The sequence below is a fragment of the Gasterosteus aculeatus genome, chromosome 13, assembly GCF_964276395.1.
Source record: "Gasterosteus aculeatus chromosome 13, fGasAcu3.hap1.1, whole genome shotgun sequence".
NCBI lineage: Eukaryota > Metazoa > Chordata > Actinopteri > Perciformes > Gasterosteidae > Gasterosteus > Gasterosteus aculeatus.
In genome coordinates, this window is record NC_135701.1 from 17,234,853 (window position 1) to 17,257,642 (window position 22,790).

Sequence of the window (22,790 nt, forward strand, 5' to 3'; positions counted from 1 at the left end):
ATGTCTATCAAAATAACCCTGCAAAACGTAAAAAATTATGTAAAATTATTTTACAGGTTGTAGTGCATCACTTGACCCATTCTTGTCCACAGCTGTTGTGGAGTAATGCTGACAAAGTACCTTTACATTCAATAAATTGCGCCCATGATCGACAGGGACAGGATTGTGTTGGGACATATTCATATGCCATTTGAACTAAAATAATTATAAAATACAGTATAATATCATATTATTGCGGGAGTGATAATATACAGCCTAATGATTTGTTTATTAATCCATTCTTTACATTCCGTTCAACGAATTGTTACTTGCATAGCTTAAACCGGCACTGACAGCCGGTGGCAAAGAGGTGGCACCATAGACAGCAGGACCACTGCTGACAAGTGGGGCGCAGCTCTGTGAACAGCCAAGCACCGCATGCGCACATCCCCGTTCCATTATCATTGGTATGTATCATTACATTTCCATATACATTTTGAATTTAATTATCTCAATGATGAGTATTCCTTTTTTGCATTGTATTAAAACCCAAACATTGTGAGCAGGAGCTATTTCTTCTTCCAGATGTGTTGTGTCCTTCTTGTTTCCCGTCGGACGGATGAGGGACGGACACCAAACAGCCACGTAGTAAACGGCGAAGCTCTCAAACGGGTGAGCATTTATTATGTTTTGATGCACTTAGCGAAAATGTCATTTTCTAATTTACTCTTGGGATTTTATAACACACTTACGCGGCAGAAAATAATATGTTTACTGATTTAAAAACTACTGGAGCAATCCATCCTCTCCACTGGCGATACTAGCGAACGTTAGCAAATGTAGCACGGCAGGTTCCTTCGTAAACACACGAAGCTGGCTAGCTGCAGTCAAGCTAGCTAACGCTAGTCCAGCCTCAAGTTTTTTCATCCTTGTCATCAGCCGGTACCGTTTTGCTAAACCCAGTCAACACAAGGGCATAGTATCACCCGTCTCACGTGACGTACCCTACGCGTATCAACCGCTGTGTCATTATGTTTGCTTCTGCCTTGTGACTGACCGCGTGAACCTGTGCTGAAGTAAGTCCGCCGCCGTATGCTAACAGCTAGCTAACTTAGCAACACCGCCTCGGAGTCGAAGGTTATCGTCGGTAGCCGAAGCGGACGATGCTTGTGAGACTTCAAACGTGCAGACGTGTTGGATATTACGGCTGTCAGCGCACTTTCAGTCGCCAGCTGCGTACATCGTCAACGGAGTCTACGGTATCTGTGACTGGATCGAAGTAAAGGATTTCCATAATACGAGTGCTACGCAATCCACTTAACCAAGCCGGCTTGTGAGCTCATGTCTCCAGCTTGTGTTTGAATTGTGTTGTTACCTAACATCCTCAGTGTCTAAAAACAGATGGAGCTACAACCTCTTCTGTATATTGTGCCATATTTGTTTCTTTACTTATTTCTTTAGTGCCGTCTGTGTTCAGAAGTGTTCCTGGACACTGACGTGCTCCTCCTGCATCCGAGGAACAAGATGGTTCTGTGAGCGTCTCTTATGCCGAGAGGAAACCACCAACATAGTGACCGTTCAGTTTCTTAAGGGAAATGGATAGTAACCAATCAGGAACCGCTCAGATGGAGACTCATCAAGAAGACCATCCAATGAAAGTGGAAGGTGAAACGCAATTATTGCAACAAGGGCTGGACAACACACAACATGCTAAAGGATGTATTCACAACGGTGAGTACTGATAATACTCCCTCCCCCCTAATCTAAATTGCAACGATTTTAAAGGCTAGAATTCATTTTGTGTTGGGGGTCTGTTTACAATATATTTCTTCCAAAATGACTTGTCTTTCTACTGGGATTAGCTGCTTTCCAGCTCCTTGATCCGTGAAGATCTTGATGCTTCCTGTAGTGGAAACACTTTCTGCAGTGCATGACCTGTTTTTGTGGTTACTACACGGCCCGAGGCCTTTTACTGCTGCGTGTTACGTGGCTCTACTAGTCGCATTTGGGAATTTCTTTTTTTCAGTAATTGTTTCATAGTAGTATGAATTCTTTCAAAGACACCATGACTATTTAGCTGTGCACTATATAGGTGTGGTTTGATCAGATTAGTGTCACTGGCCTGGATACATATGCAAACAATCCCACAACTAAGCCTAAGCAAAGCCCTTTCCATTTCAAACCAGTGACAAGAGCACAGACAAAACCGCACAGACAGAAGGTGGCATTTAAAATAACTAAAACTGCCTTTCCATTTGTTTGTCTTGTAAGATCAGCGTGAACAGCGCCACATGCCACATTCATTTCTCAGCCACCTCTTTGACTAAAGCTATTGTAGTTTAACAGAGTTGCTCAGCCTGCTTGCCAGGTGGAATAACTTCCCCCTTGCACTATGGCGGACTAGCACTTACCCTGACTAGTTGTCAAATACCACCTCTCACTTCTCTTTCAGGTCTTTTCAGTTCTGCTGTAATGCCGAATGGAAACGCACTGGCAGAAGACTTGACTCCTGCTCGGAACACTCATGTAAATGGGTCTATGCCTCTGGCAGCCCCTCCCCAGGCCACCAGCTCCCCAGTTAACGCCCAGACCCAAGATCCCTCCCAAGGTTTGGCTGCTTTTCCACCCATGATGATAGAGAAGTCTGAGGGGGCTAGTGCTGAGATCACGGTTCACAAGGGTGACTCATTGCAGTCGCTCAGACTCAGTATGCCTTTGCAGGAGACTGAATTGTGTAAGCATAAACTTATGTGGAGTGAATGCCCCCTCTAAACCCCCCCTCCCCCACCCCCTGTATTTTAACCTCATCTTGCTGTGGGATGTTTTGCTTTTCTTGGTTTATTTTCACATCCGTTTTAACTTCCTTTTCTGTGTATTACCTGAATCGAATGATCCAATGAGACTTTCTGTTCGCACTTTTGATTCCACTCCCTTTCTGCATAAAGCAAAGATTGCATTTGATTGTTTGATTAGAATTTGGTGTGGGTGCTTTCTTTGGAACCCTATTTTGACTAATGGCTGCGTTTTGGAACTAATCCATCTTGTATGTCATCTTTTGGGGGGATTGTCGCTATGAAATGTAATCATTTAAGTATTGGCACAAACTTGTGATTTAGATTTGATTCGCATTCATTGCAATATTTTTGTATATCTTTGCGACAGCTGATGCAGTCATGATTGAATTAAAAGGTTTTTTTTCAAATCGGCATACAGTAACCACGCAAATGGAGACCGTGATAAAGCACTGTTTAAATATATGGTTGTAACATGTATTCACGTTCTTAACAGAACGTTGCTCTGCAGTCTGCAACTTACTAGATGTGCTGGTTTGTGGCTCCCAAGGGTTAACAAAGGGAACTACAATTTGAATAATTTGTTTACCATTGCTGTGTGAGCAGTGAGGACCGGATTCCTGACCTTAAACAAACAACATTACACAGGTTTTTACTTGGAATCAACGTGACCAACAATCACCTCATTAGGAAACCTTTACAGTCAGAACACCAGGTCTCGTGTAAATAAAGCGCTGTAGTGGGGTTGTGCAGTACGCAATGAAACTGATTCTTTTGGGACAAACACACTTTGTTTTCAGCTCACCAGAAGCCATCATTAGAGATGGAGAATGAGGAGAAGATTCGCCTGGAGGCTCGTCGGCGTCTGGAAGAGCAACTCAAACAGTACAGAGTGCAGAGACATAAGGAGAGGGTGAGTTAATGGCGTCCACCTCGTGGACCACACCAGCTGTCCTCCTATTTCCCCTCGAGGTCCTAGTGCTTCCAAAAACACTTGACAGCTCGAGCATCGTGTTAACGTGAACATTTTATATTAACATGGTTGTTACATGTTTTTATTTCTAGTCTCACCGCACCACCACCAAGAGCACGGCATTCAGCACCCTGGATCCAGAGCTCATGCTGCATCCTGAGGATCTGCCCAGGGCCAACACTACTTCCATGACCAAGGAGTATTCCTTCCTGAGGACCAGTGTCCCCCGTGGCCCCAAACTGGGTAGCTTGGGAATTCCCCCCTCCAAGGAAAGAAAGTCCAGATCACCCCGCCCAAGCAGGATCCACTCCTTGGCTGACTACCAGTCTCCCGAGACTGATGGTGCAGGTGGAGGCGGAGGTGGAGTCCGAGCAGCAGACAACACTATGAGCTCCCTCCAGTCGTCCGCCATTAGCTCAGTGTCCACTTTGTCTGAGATGGACGGACAGCCCGCCGCTTCACTCCAGTTTGGGGACAATGTGTCAGAAATAGACTGGAGCGAATCGGGAACGATGCCAGGGAACGACGGCAACGACAGCGACAGCTCGTTAATCAGCAGCGTGTCTACCAGGGCGACGTACGGGATGCTCACCGCAGCCGTGGAAGTGCAGCGGGGGCCCTACACGGTGGAAGGGAGGGAGATTGCCGCTGAGGCCATGGGTCAGTTCCCCTCCCTGCAGGAGGTGCTGCAGGCAGCCAGTGACGAGCAGCACCTGCTGGAGCTGGAGCAGGAGAGAGGAGGCGCTGGGGAGCCTCAAAGCCGCAGAGACAGTTTCTCTAGCAGGTATATGTCAACGTCAGATAGGGAAGAAATACAATTTCTTGGCATTGATGTTTAATTGACGGGCACATTTGAGCAAATTCCACACAGTTCTGACATTGAATGCTGGAACATAAACCTTTTGGCATTTAGAACTATGAATTGATCAGGTGTTTTTTAATTATTCTACTGTTTGTCTCGTCATTTATGCACCCATATTGTTCACATTTCTTGCAGTGTTTCTTTGGAGAGTTCAGTGATGGGCCATGATGATATGCTGCAGGTTTTGAAAGAGAAAATGAGACTGGAGGGTCAGCTCGAATCTTTGTCATCTGAGGCCAATCAGGTATAATAATATATATATATATATATATATATTTGTACTCTTGTTTCAATTCCTTTACCCATCATGTACAGCAGTCGACAAAATGACATGGAAACTATGAAAGTGTGTTATCTGTTATTTAATTCAAATGCTAGATAATGGGGCTGAAGAGCTAACCTCACTGTGCTTTTCTCCAGGCTCTCAAAGAGAAGACGGAGCTTCAGGCGCAGCTCGCCACAGTGAACGCTCAACTGCATGCAAAGAAGGAGGAGGCGGAGGTCAGCCAGGAGAAGCAGAGGGTCCTCACCACGGAGGTCGGCTCACTGCGGAAAAACTGCAACCAGCTAGAGAAGGCCATGGTGGAGCTCCAGGGCAGTCTGGAGGGCAAGAATGCCAATCTGACTTCTCTAAGCAACGACCTGAAGGTGGCCGAAGATCAGTACCAAAGGCTGATGGGGAAGGTGGAGGAGATGCAAAACACAGTAACCTCCAGAGACAATACAGGTGTGTGACTCAGACCCAGAAAACGGAGCCTAGCAATAAATGGACAACGTATCTTATTGATCTCGACTTAACAACCCCCCACTCCCATTCTGCTTTGCATATCCAAACTCCTAAATTGACATACAATTTGGTGTCTTAACTTTTGCAGTGCAGGAGTTGCGACAGCAGTTGGGTGGTCTTCAGAGCCAGCTTCAACAGGTCCAGCTGGAGCGAAGCACCCTTCAGAGCCGAATGAAGACTTCCCAGGCGGAAATAGTTTCACTTCAGCAGCTCAGGCAGTGGTACCAGCAGCAGCTAGCTCTGGCCCAGGAGGCCCGAGTGCGACTGCAGAGCGAAATGGCCAACATGCAGGTAAGTTTGATGCTAATACAGTTGGCTTTTCATCACGGTTTGACATTCGACTGACGTGAATCGACATGACACTTTTCACCGTTTTTTTTCCCTCTCTCTCCCAGGCTGGACAGATGACTCAGATTGGTGTTCTGGAACATTTGAAGCTGGAAAATGTGTCTCTGTCCCACACACTCACAGAGACCCAACACCGCTCTATCAAAGATAAAGAGCGCATAGCTGTCCAGCTGCAGAGCATTGAGGTATTCTCTTTGTGAATCCGCTATCAGCCGGTTTGTCTGGTCTATATTTCCACTGAGGAAATAACCCATACCGTAAGCTCATTAAGGGCCGTAGATAAAATCAGGCTTTTCTAAATGACCCCAACAAATGTTATTTTATCTTTCTTTTTTTAATCAGCTATGGATGTTGTTTAAAACATTTTACTGTCTGTGACTTAGGCTGACATGCTGACCCAGGAATCGGCTTACAAGCAGATCCAGGATGCTAAAAACATGGTGGAAGATGATCTGCAGCACAAACTGGAGGAGTTTGAGGATGAGCGGGAACGCTTAATTAAATTGGCTAACACAGCCAGCACCATGGAAAGGGAACTGGAGCAGGTAGTCAAGTGTTTTGTTTTCCAACTCTTGTGTTCTGTAAAACGTGTTTTGTAATGTTCTCTAAACTGCCTTTTGAACTCAATCTTTCTTAGGCAAAGTTGATCCTTTCCCAGAAGGACGTGCAGCTGCAGTCCCTCCAGAAGGAGCATCTGGAGCTGATGCGCCAGCTGACCGTCACTCAGGACAACCTGCAAACCAAAGAGCTGTTCATCAACCACCTAGAAGCCCGATACCAAGAGCTGGAGGCCCAGCTGGCTGAGCTGCAGACAGACGGCAGCGCCAAGGACGACAGCATCCAGTTCCTCCAGAACGAGAAGATTGTCCTGGAGGTAGCGCTGCAGGCAGCCCGGGCCGAAAAGAACCAACTGGACGAGGGCGCCGAGCAGCTCGGAGAGGACGTTCTGGCGGCTTCAGATATCTTGGATCAGCTCAGACAGGAAGTCCAGATCAAAGCCAATCAGGTATGAATACAGGCAGGAAGGGAAAATATGAAAAATGTCATTTAAAATAATTCCATTGAAATACAAATGCAAGCATGACTGAACCATTACCAGTGACTTAAAATCAAATATGGGTATTCCCTTGTGTGTGCCTTTTGGCATCAATATATTCCCATCTACTTGTGTTGTGACACCTTGAATACGTTATGGTCAAATAGTCTCTTTGCATGGTGAGCAGCAGTTATTTTGGCATTTCTCCAAACAATAAAAGGCCTTTTTCTTTGTTACAGATTGAAACACTTCAACGGGAAAATGGTTCCCTAAAGAAACAAGCTCAGAAACTGAGGGAACAGTTCCAACAACAAAAGGTAATGCCTCCTCCTCCTCGCTCTCACAGTATGAGATCCAATGTAAAGCTCTGGGTGAAGTTTTTAGAAGCCAGTGGAAAATGTGGACTTGACATACATTTATTATTTTCATTACATTTATTCATGAAAGAAAGAAGCGGACTATGGTTGACGTTGTCGTGGGAGACTGCTGTCATCTTGGCAGAGTACTGCTTGACACGCGTCAGCCGAGGGGTGGATGTTGCTTATTTTGCATTCACAGGCTGTCAAAAAAGGGTGGAGTTCATTGACAGAATGACAGAAAAAGGAATTCTATTAGATTTCCATCAAGCCTCGAGCTTTTGTGGCCCTTTTCAGACTCAAAGAATTAACACGCATCTTGGTCCACCAAAATGTATTCGGGTCGGCTAAAAATTCCATGGAAACCACAAAAGTGTAACCCTAGTGCTAAAATAGAGAAATCCGGCTCTTAAGTGCATCTGAAGTAACTATGTTATTGAAAATCTGCGATATGTGAGCTACTCAGATGTCTGATTAACTAATGGTTTATGGTGTACATGATCACATCCTGAAATAGTCAATACAATGTCTTACCGTCTTTAGTTTTTGTGCTTTCGTGAGAGGAACCAGCACAAAGCTAATTAGGCTAAAGAAGTAAAGCCTGAAAGAATAAGTGATAACCTTTTTGTTTGCTGTAACCATGGGGAAAGCATCTCTCGAGCTTAGAAGTGAGGCAGTGAGGAATTCAAATACTGCAGCCCTCTCTCTCGCACTACTGCATCTACTGGATGTTGAAGTATTTTGCCTCACAGTCAAGACATATCCGAGGAGCACTACTGGAAAGCAGAGAATGCTCAGTCCGTTATTCAGACCCATGGATATCAACTCAACAGGTGATGGTGGAGGCCTACCGTCGGGATGCCAGCTCCAAAGACCAGTTGATCAGTGAGCTCAAGTCCACCAAAAAGCGCCTGTTGACGGAGGTGAAGGACCTGAAGCAGGAGCTGATGAGCGTTCAAGGGGAGAAGCAGAATGCAGAGCTGGAGCAGGCCCGGCTTGCAAAGGAGGTGACGAGGGTCCAGGAGCAGATGAACAACATGGAGGTCCATCTGCAAGCCATTCAGACAGAAAGGGATCAGCTGGAAACCCAGATCCAGGTCACTATGAATATCTGTATTACTTGTTCAATTTTACTGATCAAATTTACTTTAAGAACTTTGACAATAAAATGCTATTTTTTGGGGGGTGAAGTAGAAGCATTAGAAGAATTAGTTAATAAACCGCCTGTCAGCGGATATAGTGTGAATCCCATTGTAATGTGAAGCATGCTCTCTTTCTCCCAATCTAGTCTTTACAGTTCGATCAGAGCCAACTAGCTGCAGTCACAGAAGAGAACGAAGGTCTGAGGAAACAGGTGGAGCAATTGGAGGGAGAAGCCAAAAAGTGAGTCATCCGCTGCATATAGATATGGAACGCTTGAATGACTCCCACAGTAATTATTTGGACCATGCTGCATATCTCTTATCATGTGATATTTATAAATATTGGCTTTTTTATAGAATGCTTATTCAATTCCTGACTCTGTCATCCATATCTGTAAAGAAAATGTGATTTTTAAAGCACACCACTTGCATTATAATGCATGGACTGTCAGAACAACTTGATTTCCCCCATGGCCATTTTTAACGTTATTGCTCATCTGCATCTAATAGGGCCATCACGGAGCAGAAGGTGCGTGTGAAGCGGCTGGGGACAGATTTGACCAGTGCTCAGAAGGAGATGAAGGCCAAACACAAGGCCTACGAGAACGCCGTGGGCATCCTGAGTAGGAGGCTCCAAGAGGCTCTGACTGACAAGGAGTCCGCCGAGGCAGAGCTGGTCAAGCTCAAGGCCCAGGTGTCGGACGGGGGAAACAGCCAGGCCTTACAGGTACTGTATAAATCCGCCAGACCTTCGACAGCTACTTGAAAACTACTTTGGAATTTAGATTAGGTTGGGGTATCTGTGTGATTCTTCTTACCATTTCACAAACATTAGCAAGCTGGAGAAAGTTGGCATACAAGATCTGGATAACCTGTTTTTCTTGCTATGATTAAAATCAAGATATGTTGCCACTGTCGAGCACAATGGAAGAATGAGAGATATTCTGCATTCCTATTTGGAGTTAAGGAGGTCTATTATACAGTTTGAAAGATTGAAGGAAATGAAAAAGAATAGCATTTATTCTATGCTTATCCTCAACTCACATGTTGTGAACCTAAAGATATTTGTAATTTCATTGGGATTAATCAGGGATAACTACGTGTTGAAGTGCAATGTGGTTTTATTTTCCCTCCAGGAGAAGATCAAGGCTCTCCAGGCTGAGCTTCAGACTGTGGCCAAAAGCAAGACTATGCTTGAGAGAGAGCTGCAGGAAGTGATCACCCTCACCTCCACAGAGCTGGAGGAGTACCAGGAGAAGGTCATGGAGCTTGAGGATGAGGTGAACATCGTTCATTGCGTGTTTTCCTTGAATGATGTTGATTGCAACCCTGTATGAGCAGTATGCCTACACTGGTCTAATCACTCAATTCCTGTATTTTACTTTGTATAAATGAGGTGAATTAATTCCACAGCTTCAAGAGTCCCGATGCTTCAAGAAGCGGATTCGAAAGTTAGAAGATGCCAACAAGAAGCTGGCACTGGAGCTTGAACATGAAAAGGGGAAATTGGCTGGTTTGGCACAGTCCCATAATACACTGCGGGAGCATTCCAACATTTTGGAGTCTGCCTTAGCTAAGAGAGAGGCCGATCTTGTTCAGCTCAACTTACAGGTGAAAAATGACATCTTTATATGACATTTTTTTATTAATACAAATAAACTATGTACACTTTTTAAAATTGTCTGAATAAAACCCATTCATTACATTCATGGTTTTACAGGTTCAAGCTGTTCTGAAGCGTAAAGAGGAGGAGGACCAGCAAATGAGGCAGGTGGTTCAAACGCTCCAGCTTGCCCTGGAAAAAGAGAAAACCAAAGTCAATGACCTGAAAGAACAGGTGGGAGCTCTAGGGACACAGTGCACGTTGTTTTCATTCAAATGTCTGAATGTTTGTCTGAATATATACTTTGACAGTAATTTTCCTGGCACACGGTGCACAGTAAGAAGCTGTTTAAGAAATATACAAGTTGTGACATGTATTCATAGTAAGTCAAGTAGCTTTTCTGGAGCATTGTGCTCTTTTGGCTTTTTTCGTATTGTACTAATGTCACGTGACCTTTCAGGTGGCAACAGCAAAGGCTGAAGCAGCGCACAATAGACGGCACTACAGGGCAGCTATGCTGGAGCTGTCGGAAATCAAAAAGGACCTGCAGGCTAAAGTGGACCTGGTCATAGCTCTGCAGAGTGAATCCCACAAACTACAGTATGTGCATCTGCCTGATTTAAAGAATGCAGTGACTTTGGGCTAATTGCTTTAGTATCTAATGTATCATATCTTACTACTCATTTGTCGTTGAACATGTCTTACTCTGCAGAGCTCAGGATGAGCAGCATGCTCAGGAGGTTTCCAGGTTCCAAGAGGAGCTTGCTGAGGCCCATTCACAGCTCCAGATCCTCCAGAAACAACTGGACGAGGAACTGGCCAAGCAGCCCCTCACTAACCAGGAGGTAAGAGACTGGACTGAAATATTTAGCTGAACTTGATGCTTTTGTTTAGTTTTTGGCCATATACTTGAATGTTTTTTCTGGGAGAACACCATTTTGTGTCACTGAACAATGACCCACTGGTTCAGGTTGAGGACCTGAAGTGGGAGGTGGAGCAAAGGCAGAGGGAGATAGAGGCTCAGAAGCAGCAGCTGGAGATGATGGAGCAGTGTCAGCACAGGGAGCTAGACAACCTACAGAGAGCTCTGCAGGTAAGGGTTCACTTTCCACTTTCAACAAAGCTTCTTACTTCACTGAAAGTGTTTAAAAGAAATTCATTGTTTTGATATTTACAAATGCAAAGAATGACTTTTACTAAAGCTAACTCTCTATTTCTTAGAACATCAAAGTGGAGCTGGAATCTGTGCAGGATGAGCTTAGTGGCACCAGGAAGGACAAGTTTATGCTTCAGGCCAAAGTGGGTGAGCTGAGGAACAGCATGAAGACGGTCCTTTTGCAGAACCAGCAGCTAAAACAGGACCTCAAGCAGAGTCGTCTGAGGAAGGTAAAATCGTAGCTCGTACTCATAAACTAGTCGGGCTCTAGTGTTCAGTCACTTTTTGTCTTGGCATGAAGGCTCTCACGTACTATTACAGTGTTGCAAGTATAATTTCATGTGAGAAATACATTCCTGAAATTTAGTTTTTCATTATTTGAGCAGCAGCGCATGGATCTGATGAGCGAGGGGAACCCATCCAGCCCAGTGACACCAGTTAAGATTCCAGACTGCCCAGTGCCTGCCTCCCTGTTGGATGAGTTGCTGAAACCATCAACATCTGTCAACAAAGAGCCCCTCAACAACTTGCACAATTGTCTACGGCAACTCAAGTAAGCCTCTCGCACTAACCAAATGATTAGGTTAAAGGAGTTGCATTTAACATGGTGGACATTAATATTGCAGCAAAGAATTCATTGTTTTTTAAATATATCGGTTTTGTTTCTACCTAAGCGGACAAGGAAGTCCCTCTTGCTCTTACTGTCGAAGCTTCAGCTTCCTTTGTCAACATATACAGGCCAGCCTTGCGTGTTTTTAGTGCATGTGAGTGCGCCACACTGTCTAGCTCAGCCCTCATGAAGTGTTTTGTTAGGTAATGCTCAGCGGCTATTTGAATGCCAGAATACATGTAATGTGTTTGTATTCTCAGGGAGGAGATGGACAGCCTCCAAAAGCAGATGGAGGAACACACAGTAACAGTACATGAGTCAATGAGCTCATGGACAAGCGCAGAAGAGGCTCAACTGGAGCTTGAAAACAACATCTCTGAATCTTCAACGGCTCTAAACAATATGGTTGGGAAGAATAACAATGAAGCTGAGCAACAGTAGTCATAATAAAAGTGTCTCAGGCCATAAGAGAGAGAGTGGAGTTTTATCCACAAAGGCACTATTCAGCCCGTTATTCCCTTTCTCTTTTCTTAAGAATTGCTGCCAACATTTGGCATTGTCCCATCAGCGCAGATGGGCTTATTCAGAGTTATACTTAATATGCCATAGCTTTATTCTCTCTTCTTTCTTTGACGGTTGTTCATCTTTTTGTTATGTTATTGTCACATTTATTTATTTAGAGTCAAGTTATCTGACAGCCTCTCCAAGAGGATCCCCCATCTTGAGTTTAGTTATCATAGATACAGACATGGTCAAGTATGGGCTATTTTGATAATCTCAACAGCCGGTTTTCCCCCTTTTAAGTTTTTCTCTCTAAAATGTATTTAGTCATCATCCTCCTCGCAATATAAAACCAGTGGCTGCGTATGCTGCTTAATGATGGTTGACATTATTTCAAAAAGTGTTATTGTGACAGAAAACAAACATTAGTCTGTCACCAGACTGGCTATGAAACTGTTCTTCCATTTCTTTGTGCCTGTGTGCGAAAGAGCGGTTGCTCCACTATGATTTAACTGACATGGTTACACATCCACATCATTTCTAAGCGGTTGACACCTCATCAATCATTTTTGATAATGTTGAAAGTCGTGTGCAAATGTGGTCAGTTCTTTTTGTATTGCCTCTCGTTAAAATGGAGTCTTTCTTACATTTGATGTAACCATCTCACATTCAGTTCCTAAACTAAAAACAATAATCTCAGTTGTAAATGGAGGTGTTTTGTCTAGCATGGACTGCAGTTATTTGTACGCAAAAAAGCCTTAAGCAATCTTTAATATGCTGTAAGGGACTAAGTTGATTTAAATGAGCACATTCTGCTGAGGGTGTGCAATCTGTTATATTTATGTGTGTGTGCAAATCTTAACTGAATGGTTTTATTGTAAAATAAGTGAGTCATATAAACTGAGAAAGAAGAGTTGTACAATGAAGCAGAAATGTTACTAACAGCAGGTTTAAGCAGATATGTTCATTTTCTGTTGCATTTGGTACATATTTACAAAGGATATATGAAATTGTTATTGTTTTATGGCTGTTTCATGGATATGGGGATAGGTTAATTGTTTCTACAGGTTAATATATAAATTCCCTTTTTTGTAAGATTGTAGAGTCATTAATGTGTAATAGTGTAAAAGCTGACAGTACCTCTAACCCAGCTGCACGAGGACGTCAGTGCAGAGAGGCATTTGGATGGTTACAGAGTAGCTTTCTGCAATCAACCTTACTGCAGCTGCTGTGTCAGTGTTCATTCCCACACTAAACATATGTTTAATAACAGTTCTATGCTTAGGACTTTCCAAAGGGACATAGTACTTACTGAGGCAAGTAATAACAAATGTTCAGATTGTTCAGATTTGTTTGTGGGCACGGTATCTTCCTAACTGTTCACTGTAACGTTAGGTATCAATAACATTTGATCTTCGGCACTTGCGCTCATGTTGCTGTATCTGCTTTTTTTTTTTCAAAGATTGGAATTGAGTCATTCCTATGTTTTACCATTTGTGTTGGGAGATGCGATTGTATTTATCATAAAATTGCACTATTCATCTGTCGTTATAGTTTGTTCTCATTCATTTTTTTGGCTGTCTACAACAATATTCTGTCATTTCACCACGTTGAAGTCGCTGTTTTGATCAGGCACTTTGTTGGACGGAACTGGGTCCTCGGTGTCTGCATTTTGAAACCATCGCGGTGAAGACACCTAGCAACGGTAGCCGGGAGAGAGGAGGAGGTGGGCATGGCACTGAAACGCGATCTATTTAAATAGCTTTGCAGTTGATAATTTCTTAATGTTGTGTGTTTGGTAAGAATGCAATCATGGTGTTTTTACTGTATGGCATCATGTATGCTATTGCTAACCAGTGGCTTGGGTGGTTAGCTTATTGCCTTGCTAAGGAGCTAATGACTGTTAGCATGTCAAACTCCGCTTCCTTGAACGGATGACATAAGTTAGCTAACGTACGTCAGGCTCATTTTCTTTGCGTCCCACTTTAACTGACGACTATATATTGGTGAAATAGGTTTATTTCAATACTTTTATAAATATCTATAGAATCGGCATGTTGCAGTTGGCTTGCCTCATACATCCCTGACCAAGTTTGCCCGCATGGGATTGTGCTCACGACTCTTTTCTATTGCATTTATACCGTCTCTACCTTTCCGACAATTTGTTTATTTCGTCTTTTTTCATTTGTTTTTGACCAGAATAAGCTGTCCCCGAGTTGGGTACATGATCGTTTCCTTGGATTAGTCACGTCTGCAAGTGCCGAGTATGATGCTACATTCAAGCCTTCGGGGAAAAATACGTGAATCTAAGACGTCCTGGAAATACACTTAATTGCAGCTTTCTGATGTCCCTATATTGTTGCCCAGCGGAAATCCATGTCCTTCACAAAGCTTTCAGGAGTTATACTATTGCATTATATTGTAGTTACGTTGGGATTTAACGTTTTGTGAGAATAGAAGTCGCTAGCGTGGCACGGCACTGCGTTCGTTGTGATAAATCGACTCAACCGTGTCAATGGGCGGTTGTAATCCATTTTGATGATCTAGGTTTGTTTTTGTTTTTTAGAAAGGAACACGACAATTATTCTTATGTCCGCTTCTTGACGCCATCAGGTGGCCCAGATTAAAGTCTTCCCACAGGTCTGGAATGCAGCGTGCGCCCTCCCTCGGAACTGCGCATGCGCACAACATGTTGTAAACAATGAGTCTATTCCAGACCGTCTCCAGCTTTGTGTCTATCCCACAGTATATCGGTGCAAATTTAACAACGGGTTCCCCCTGCTCCGTGTATATAAATAACAATGTTCATTGGTAAGTACAGGGATACATTTGTTACTTAATGTCATCCCGTACACTTTGATTTTTATCGACGTCTTCACCACTAAGACGTTTGAAATCGGTCGCGTTACACACCGAAACCCACCTCGAATGACACACTCGGGCGTGACAGCATGCGAATGAACCGACTATTGTCCCAGCGAGGTATCCAGCTTTCTATGTATTTGTGATCGTTAATATTTTACCGGGAAGTTGTGTACTTTACTCTCATCAGTCTGGATTTTCATCTGAGTGGTTTTGCGTATGCTCCCCGGCGGGGGAAAGCTCCTTGGCTAGCATGCAAGCTAGCGGATGCTAGTCCCACTTCAGTGTGGTTGTTTCTGATAAGATACAAAGTGTTGGATTGATAATGTTGGCATCTGGAACTGCAGTAGCACTTGCCTTATTACAAGATCTAGAAGATCTAATATGTTAGTACAGCGTACCTGCAAATACTTGACTCCCTAGAACAGAAATTTACTTGTTAGTAAAATGTATTAGGTATTAAAGCTCACACGTGTGACATGTTGCATGGACGGCATTTCATATTAAAATGCAAGCTAATGGCTTTCTAAACAAGGAACACTTATGTACAAGCCAAAGGGTACACAAAATAATACCAGACCTTTTAAACGCCATTCAATATTTTTATTTGATTGTTTTTGTTTTAGCTACTGCTGTTTGTCTCCCTGGAACAAATACAAATAATTATTCTACCAACTACCAAAAATGTTGGTAGTATAATAGCTTAGTGTGGTGAAGTATGGATTGAAACATTCAAATTATGATTCTTAATATTCGGTTGGGGAGATACGGGTAAAAAAAAGGAGAGACTGGTATCACATTTCTTATGTTCTTTGAGTATTTAGTTTCATGTCAAATGTGGGTGGTAATTGCTGAGGTGTATTGTGTTTTGCGTTGTAGGGAGTTGAAGCATGGAGGTGGTTCTGAGCAGGCTAAGGGGGCTGAGTGACGATGAACTGCGCACAGAGTTTGCCCGAGCAGACCTCAAGTGTGGTCCCATTACCACCACCACTCGAGCCACCTTTGAGAGGAAGCTAGCTCGAGTCCTGGCCGGGCCAGAGGGCAGCGTCGCTGAAACGGACAACAGCTCGTCAGCGGGGGCCTCCAACGCAGACTATGCCAAACCTGTGTCATATGCCACGTCAGCAGCGGCCCCCACCACCACCACTGCTGGTGCAACGTGCAGCAACCTCGCTGAGGGACCCGGCGAAGAGTTGGACTTTGGTTACGGTGTGGGTCTCAACCCTCCAGAGGAAGAGGAGATCTCCGTAAACACGTCCCCAAATAGCGCTGCAGAAGGCAAAACGGAAACCCCTTCCAAGTCCACGCAAGTGTCCCCAGCCTCTTATTTTGGAGTGTGTCCACTTTGGGAAGATGTTTTGGCTAGAAATGGTAAGACACGCTCCTCTTGTTACTCGTCCAACACATTTCGGTGTTGCAAATCGGGGGCTTGAATCACGGGTCAGGATCACTGGCAAAGTGGTCTTCAAGTTTGGAATCAAAGAGTTTAGATGAACACTAGAAAAAATAACTGTAAATTATGATTACACTTGAAAAGAAATTGTATATTCTGTACAATTTCACAGTCAGTATTGTATTATTCAGTAAAGAAAGAGCTCCATTTTCTTTGATACGTTAAACTTTTGTTTTTATACTGACTTGAGGCCAAAGTGTAGCTTACACAATTATTGTTTATTCATGATGTCTACTGTTTGTCCAGTTTCGTTAATGGTTTTGAACACTCGCTGCAGTTGTAGTCCAAAATCCACATTTTGTTTAGTGGTTGAAAACATTTGTTGTTATTTCTTTAGTGGTAAGAAGGAAGGCAGTAGGACTGCCTGAACTCCAAATAGAGTATCGATCAAAACAGACCTTTAGCGAGCAAAAAAATCAATGCTGGTAATGTTAACCCGGCTTGTATTGCAAAAGCAGCAGCAGCAGCACTTTGTACATCCCCATGAAAATATGATGTTACAGGCTGACTGAAGAGAAGTGAAAATAACAATTAAAAAAATCCCTCAACCAGCAGAAAGTCGCTGCAATACACGGTTCTAAATAAAACAAGACCGTCAGATGGTGGAGAAAGAGTGGAAATGTATGAAGGCTGATTCTTTGTGGGCTTTATTTGTCTCTAGAGAGAGCCCACGTGTACACAGATAAGAAAGATGCCCTTCAAGCGGTCAAGACCATGAAGGGAGCCCGCTTCAAAGCCTTCCCCAACCGCGAGGATGCTGAGAGGTTTGCGAAAGGGATCTGTGACTATTTTCCCTCCCCCAACAAATCTACACCATGTGTATCTCCTGTCAAACCAGGCCTGGTCATTAGTAAAGGTTAGTAGATACAATTCTCTGTATAAAGAAATATTCTGTTATTTTTTTGTTTAGCTGCTAAATCTGGGTTTTCATCCAAGTTATGGCACACTCATCTTTTTGGTCACGCTGAAGGATATCACTCCTACAAAGGTGCACATTGTGTTGGCTAATTAAAGGAATCATTCTATATTGCAACCCATGCAATATAGAACGGTTGTGTCGGCCTGGTTGTGGTCAATAGTAGCTGACCCTAAATGATGCATTGGGCACACCATCCTTGAACAGTATTTGGAGCACTTTTTCACAGCAGCATCTGTTCTTTCGCTCTCTTCTCCCTTTCCACACCAGACAACATGGAGGTTGATGCCATCAACCGGGAGCGGGCAAACAGTTTCAAGAGCCCACGCACCCAAGACCTGACGGCCAAACTGAGGAAAGCTGTGGAGAAAGGTGACGAGGTGACCTTCAAAGACCTGGTCTGGAACAACCCTCGCTATCTCATTGGCTCTGGGGATAATCCCACTATTGTGCAGGTGAACATTGAATTTCTTTTTGCTCATCTCAGATTGAACTCTGAATCCATTTTTTTTTTTTACATAGAATTGATAGAACTTTAATTGTCCTTGTCGGAGTAGTCCTGTGGTCCTTCAGGAATACACTAAATGCGGTGTGTTTAATCCCTTACTTCAGCAGGTGATGTCAAGGTCGGTTGCTGCTTTTAGGCAAAATCAAGCATTCTTTCCTGTTGACAGGAGATTTAAGAGGATTATCTCCTGATCCACACAGTTGTTCCGCTGTTTTTTCTGGTCAGGAGGGCTGCCGGTATAACGTAATGCACGTGGCATCAAAGGAGAACCAGGCAGGAATTGCTCAGCTGCTGCTGGACACGTTGGAGAACCCAGAGTTCATGCGCCTCATGTATCCAGACGACAAGGAAGTCATGCTGCAGAAACGAATCCGCTACATTGTAGATCTTTACCTCAACACTCCAGATAAGGCTGTAAGCTCTTTTTTTTAACCATTCCAGCAAAACCAGATTCAATTATATTATTTCATATTTCAAACGGTCCTGTTTGTCGGGTTGTGTTCATGTCGGTCCGTATGTTCCAGGGCTTTGAAACGCCGCTCCACTTTGCCTGTAAGTTCGGCTGCCCGGACGTGGTCAACGTCCTGTGCTCGCATCCCGACAGCGATAAGACCTGTAAGAACAAGAACGGCCAGAAGCCCTGTGATGTAAGTTTTAATTTCAACTCTCATTGAACTCTGTTTCATGCCCAACGAGCGAGGGAACCTTCGGCATGGCCGGGCTTGTAGTTGCTTGCATTCCCGACTGTGTACACATGGAAGCTGTCTAGCAGCCTCGCACAGTACTGCTGAACTCTGGCCGTCATGGCCGAGGGTGGCTACAGTTTCGCCTACTCAGGTCTTGCTGCTGTGACCTTTTTTTAGCTTGTTTTAAAAAAAAAATCTTTTGGCAACAATCCCTTACTGCATATTGAAGGCTAAAATTAGATGAACATGAGCAAGTTCTGGCCCCAGCTAATCCCGCAGCAACTGTTGTATGTCGTCAGCTGCACAGACTAACTGTTTTTGTTCTTTGTCACAGCTCATTTGTAGCAGAAAAAATAAAACCCAAGAAGTGAAGCAGAAAATAAGTGAATATTTGGAGGGTAAGGAATTATTCTAAAAACCTCATTAGCTGGTTGATGTGAAATATAACTCTTTACTTAATTAACTGGCTCTGTGTACTATTGAATACATTGCTTACCATTCAGTTTTTTAATTAAATGTAAATGTTACTAATGTTATCTGGTTATGTGTTTCTGTTCAATCACTGAGTGTCAGCCTGGGATGTGAACAAGTGTTGTACTGCTACTGTACGGACGCTGGACAGAGGGCAATGCGTTTGCCGTGACTTTCTGTTTGAATGAGCTTTGATCTTCTAGATCTACCCTCGATGAAAATACAAGTGTAATATGTAATATTTATTTGGTCTCACAGACCGATGCTATATCCCTTTGCTGAGGGCCACCGACAACACCTCTCAGCCCGTCATTGGCGTCTTGTGGTCTCCGGAGTCCTCAGAAAGTCTCTCGCTGACGCAGCGGCAGGCGAGAAGCCCAATGGATCCTGTGATGACTGTCGCAGCCTTCGCTGGCCCACTGAGTCCTTCCAAAGCAAGTCCCTTACCCGATGACCCGTCTATACGTACTTAAGATTTGCATAAAGTATGCATGGTAACATCTATTGACCGTCACGTATTCTTTTCTCCTGCAGGCAGATGATTTCCGGCGGTCCTGGAAGACGCCACCCAGAGACCGGGCGGAGCGTTTTCGCCAGATCCTGAAGTCTGATCCCGACCGAGGAGTAGAGCGAGTGGGCAGGTACGTCCTCCACCTCATTCTGCTCATGAAGTCTTTCTATGTATTCTCAGATACATTGTGAGCGCACTGAAGCCACTGGGCGTATTGCTGCAATTTCTAATGCATTAAAAGGCAATAGTCACAAGGCCTTATTTTTATTATTGGGTGAAAGAAATAGTAGAAACAACCGTCAGTGTAGCACAATAAAACGGCTCCCTCTAGAGTGAGCCCTCAGTCAATCCTACTGTACGACTGACGTCACATCACATTCGTCCTGGAAAAAGCACAATGTAAAGTCTGTTTTATCCTTTCCCCTACAGAGACCTGGCACATGAGATGGGACACCCATGGGCCGAGTACTGGGACTTTCTCGACAGTTTTGTGGATCTCTCGTCAACCGAGGGGCTCCGCAAGCTGGACGAGTACCTCAGCAGAAAGGATTTCAGCCCCCGGACTCACGGAGAGGCCGGAGAGAATGAGACCAGCAACCGCTTCAGAACGCCCTCTCCAGGTACCGTCCCAGAGAATTGGATCGCAGCTCACGTGTGGTACAATATCGTACGGAAGAAAGACTTTACTGTAATAATGACGACAAGTCTTTCCTGTTTTGGTTGTTCGCCATCCCTGACTTTCAGGCAAGCTCAAAAAGTTCTGCAACTCCATCTCCGTTGGTGCCTTTCTTGACGAGGGCGACGACATCAGCCTGGAGGAGATGAAGAACCGGCAGAACGCAGCGCTCACCAGCATCACGTCCTGCGCTGCGTCCAAGGACTGCCTGAAGGGAGCGGCGGGCGGCCACGAGTTCCACATCCTGCCCATGGCGCTGCACCACCGCGGGGCCGACCTGATCGAGACGGCGGCGGAGCAGGACCCGCTGAGCTGCTGCGACGCCGGCCTGCTGACACACGGCATCGTCTGCAAGAACGGGCTTTGCTCCTCTTCCAGAGACGGGAGCCACAACGGAGACAAGGCGACTTCTCGCACCTCTCCGTCCTCCTCCTGCCTGCTGTCGCCCATCTCCAATCTCATGGCGGAGTTCGAGCGCATGTCTCTGCAGGAGCCGCTGGGCGACTGCAGGGAGCGGCGCAGCAGCGGCGGGAGCTCCCGCTGCTCCTCCTCCTCCTCTGCCCCCTCGGCAGCGGAGCTCAGCGGCGGGCTGAACCGCCTGTCTCTCAGTCACAGCGGTCAGGATGAGGAGAGCGCGGAGGGGCCGGGCCGGAGAACCGAGGGAGGCGGGACGGAGGAGAGGCGCATCAGCGGCAGCTCAGAGGAGTACTTTGAAGCAGAGGAGAGCCTGGAGGTGTTGGGCAGGACTAGGGGTTCGCCGTCAGGGGGGCGCAACTTCTGCGCTCGGTCCAAGTCGTGGGACCATGGGGGGAGGGACCTCAGCAGCTCGGGGTCCTCCGGGTCCTCCTACAAGTCCTTGGAGAACTCCAATGAGTTCCTCCCCAGGACCCCGCCGCATCATTGGAGAGGACTTTTCATCGAGGGGTGAGTCCGCCGCATCCAGTTACCAATGGGTTCCATGATCCGAGACCTCGGAGTTACATCATACATCATAATTTTAATAATAATAATAATTCACTCTTTAATCTTGTTAATTGATGTTTTTACAGGGATTCACCCTCCAGGTTGGACAGAGAGGTCATGTTGGCAATAGACGGTTCAGACCTCGATCCCCTGAAGTATCCCAGCATTCACAAGTGGAAGAGCACAATGAAGTCCTACTCTGCGTCCGACATGCTGAGGTTAGTGGGTGTGGCCTATTGTAGGTGTACTGATTTTACCGTGTGGTCATGATGCTCTGGCCTGGAAAAGTATAAATGTTCTCAGCGGCTGATTAAAATCTGAGTAACTCATTAAAAAAAAGAAAGAAAAAAAAAAAAGGTACCTTTTCAGTATTAACCGCAAGGTAACAATACTGTCAGAGCAACGACTGACCGCGTTGATGTGTGTCGTCTAGCTGGCCCAGCCCTGCGATGGCAAAACCGCGCCTCAGGACGCCGCAGCAGACTCTCGGGTCCCCGGTCGCTGGTCAGATGTCTCCCACCGGTCGCTTCAGTCCCGCCCGGCACGCCGCCTCGCCGGACTTCAGCCCCAGCCGTTACAGCCCCGCCAACGCCAGCTACATCCAGCGCATCCGCCTCAAGCACTTGAACGGGCCGGCGGTCTGACCGACCACTTTGCCCCACCGCCGGCCTCTCCGTCCCACTGAACATCCAGCTGCACCGAGGTGGCTACAACCCCTATACCCAACAGAAATATGCACAAGCTCTGGAAGATTTGTATTGGTGATGTACGGTACTGTTCTTATGTAATACAGGAATTCTCATCACGTTGTGATGTACACCCAAAAAAAGAACGTGATAATTTATGTACTGTACGAATGTGGGCCACGTTGAATTGACGGTAATGTTATTTGTGGGAAGTGTGAAGCACCTGTAACATAGTATGAACACAAGCCGCTCTCCCCACAGTTCGCTCATCCTCAACAGAATTCTGTCACTGAGGATGTTCTTTTAAAAAAAAAAAAAAAGGTAAATTGTCAATATTTTAAAAAGTTATTTTTTTGTATGTTGGTCAGTAGCACAAAAAATGTAATGTTTTTATTAATGGTGTTAAAACCGACTGCCGTTTCCTATGTTTTCCTCAGTTCAGGAATTGCCTTAATTTTCTGACGGGAGTTTGGACGCTCTCTCTAGCTCATTGGTGAAATATCTGGAAATGGTCAATCAGATGATTAGGGAAAAACATGGTAATAAACTGATTAGGCTGAAACCTTCCATGTTTTTATTTTTCTTCAATAAATACATACATTTTCCATCTTTTCTCGGTGGTTCCTGGACATATCTTGACTTTTTTTTTTCCCTTTCTGCCACAACCAGCGGCCTTAGACTACCTGCTGTAATCACGAGAGGGCCGAAAATATGTGTTGGCTTATTATAGAAAAACTGCCTTACGCTTAGAGACCAACAGATTAGAAGAGCGCTGCATTGGCTGTCGATTCCCAGGGAGATCGGTAGAATTCAAAACCTTTTCACTCTATAAACCATAGTTTGATAGTGTTCATTTCAGAAGTTTTAATGGCTAAGATGTGTCATGAATCTCTTTAGTTCAATGTTTCAAATT

At 44.8% G+C, this 22,790-nt stretch overlaps 2 protein-coding genes across 8 annotated transcripts; both read left to right on the forward strand.

Annotated features, from left to right (window-relative positions):
* The first annotated feature begins 235 nt into the window (after window positions 1-235).
* Window positions 236-13,691, forward strand: golga3 (golgin A3). 5 transcript variants are annotated; one of them, XM_040196562.2, is made up of 25 exons: window positions 236-446; window positions 565-651; window positions 1,441-1,710; window positions 2,432-2,713; window positions 3,572-3,684; window positions 3,837-4,528; window positions 4,742-4,850; window positions 5,027-5,333; window positions 5,482-5,684; window positions 5,789-5,926; window positions 6,125-6,286; window positions 6,379-6,747; window positions 7,017-7,094; window positions 7,967-8,230; window positions 8,422-8,516; window positions 8,786-9,002; window positions 9,412-9,555; window positions 9,689-9,886; window positions 9,996-10,112; window positions 10,339-10,478; window positions 10,591-10,723; window positions 10,849-10,971; window positions 11,100-11,264; window positions 11,421-11,587; window positions 11,905-13,691. In XM_040196562.2, the coding sequence occupies exons 3-25, from the start codon at window positions 1,575-1,577 to the stop codon at window positions 12,083-12,085; spliced, it is 4,533 nt and encodes a 1,510-aa protein (XP_040052496.2). In that variant the 5' UTR covers window positions 236-446; window positions 565-651; window positions 1,441-1,574; the 3' UTR covers window positions 12,086-13,691. The 5 variants fall into 5 exon arrangements, with proteins under 5 accessions (XP_040052496.2, XP_040052498.2, XP_077943673.1 ...); XM_040196564.2 differs by having other exon boundaries at window positions 363-446; window positions 2,432-2,587; XM_078087547.1 differs by lacking the exon at window positions 236-446 and having other exon boundaries at window positions 548-651.
* A 62-nt stretch (window positions 13,692-13,753) lies between these two features.
* On the forward strand, window positions 13,754-22,439 carry ankle2 (ankyrin repeat and LEM domain containing 2). 3 transcript variants are annotated; one of them, XM_078087549.1, is made up of 14 exons: window positions 13,839-13,871; window positions 14,345-14,956; window positions 15,887-16,378; window positions 17,122-17,316; window positions 17,647-17,831; window positions 18,110-18,298; window positions 18,409-18,531; window positions 18,905-18,968; window positions 19,300-19,479; window positions 19,580-19,682; window positions 19,982-20,172; window positions 20,297-21,152; window positions 21,278-21,409; window positions 21,625-22,439. In XM_078087549.1, exons 3-14 carry the CDS (start codon window positions 15,898-15,900, stop codon window positions 21,833-21,835), a joined length of 2,910 nt encoding a protein of 969 aa, XP_077943675.1. In that variant the 5' UTR covers window positions 13,839-13,871; window positions 14,345-14,956; window positions 15,887-15,897; the 3' UTR covers window positions 21,836-22,439. The 3 variants fall into 3 exon arrangements, with proteins under 3 accessions (XP_077943676.1, XP_077943675.1, XP_077943677.1); XM_078087550.1 differs by lacking the exon at window positions 14,345-14,956 and having other exon boundaries at window positions 13,754-13,871; XM_078087551.1 differs by lacking the exon at window positions 13,839-13,871 and having other exon boundaries at window positions 14,832-15,127.
* Window positions 22,440-22,790: the final 351 nt, after the last annotated feature.

Excerpts from the sequence above, each read along its gene's own strand:
- ankle2 (XM_078087550.1), top strand. The coding sequence starts at position 15,898 with ATGGAGGTGGTTCTGAGCAGGCTAAGGGGGCTGAGTGACGATGAACTG. Across the intron at positions 16,379-17,121 it reads AGATGTTTTGGCTAGAAATG|AGAGAGCCCACGTGTACACA; the intron begins GTAAGACACGCT and ends ATTTGTCTCTAG. Across the intron at positions 17,832-18,109 it reads ATAATCCCACTATTGTGCAG|GAGGGCTGCCGGTATAACGT; the intron begins GTGAACATTGAA and ends TTTTCTGGTCAG.
- golga3 (XM_040196562.2), top strand. The coding sequence starts at position 1,575 with ATGGATAGTAACCAATCAGGAACCGCTCAGATGGAGACTCATCAAGAA. Across the intron at positions 10,113-10,338 it reads TCAATGACCTGAAAGAACAG|GTGGCAACAGCAAAGGCTGA; the intron begins GTGGGAGCTCTA and ends GTGACCTTTCAG. Across the intron at positions 10,972-11,099 it reads ACCTACAGAGAGCTCTGCAG|AACATCAAAGTGGAGCTGGA; the intron begins GTAAGGGTTCAC and ends TCTATTTCTTAG.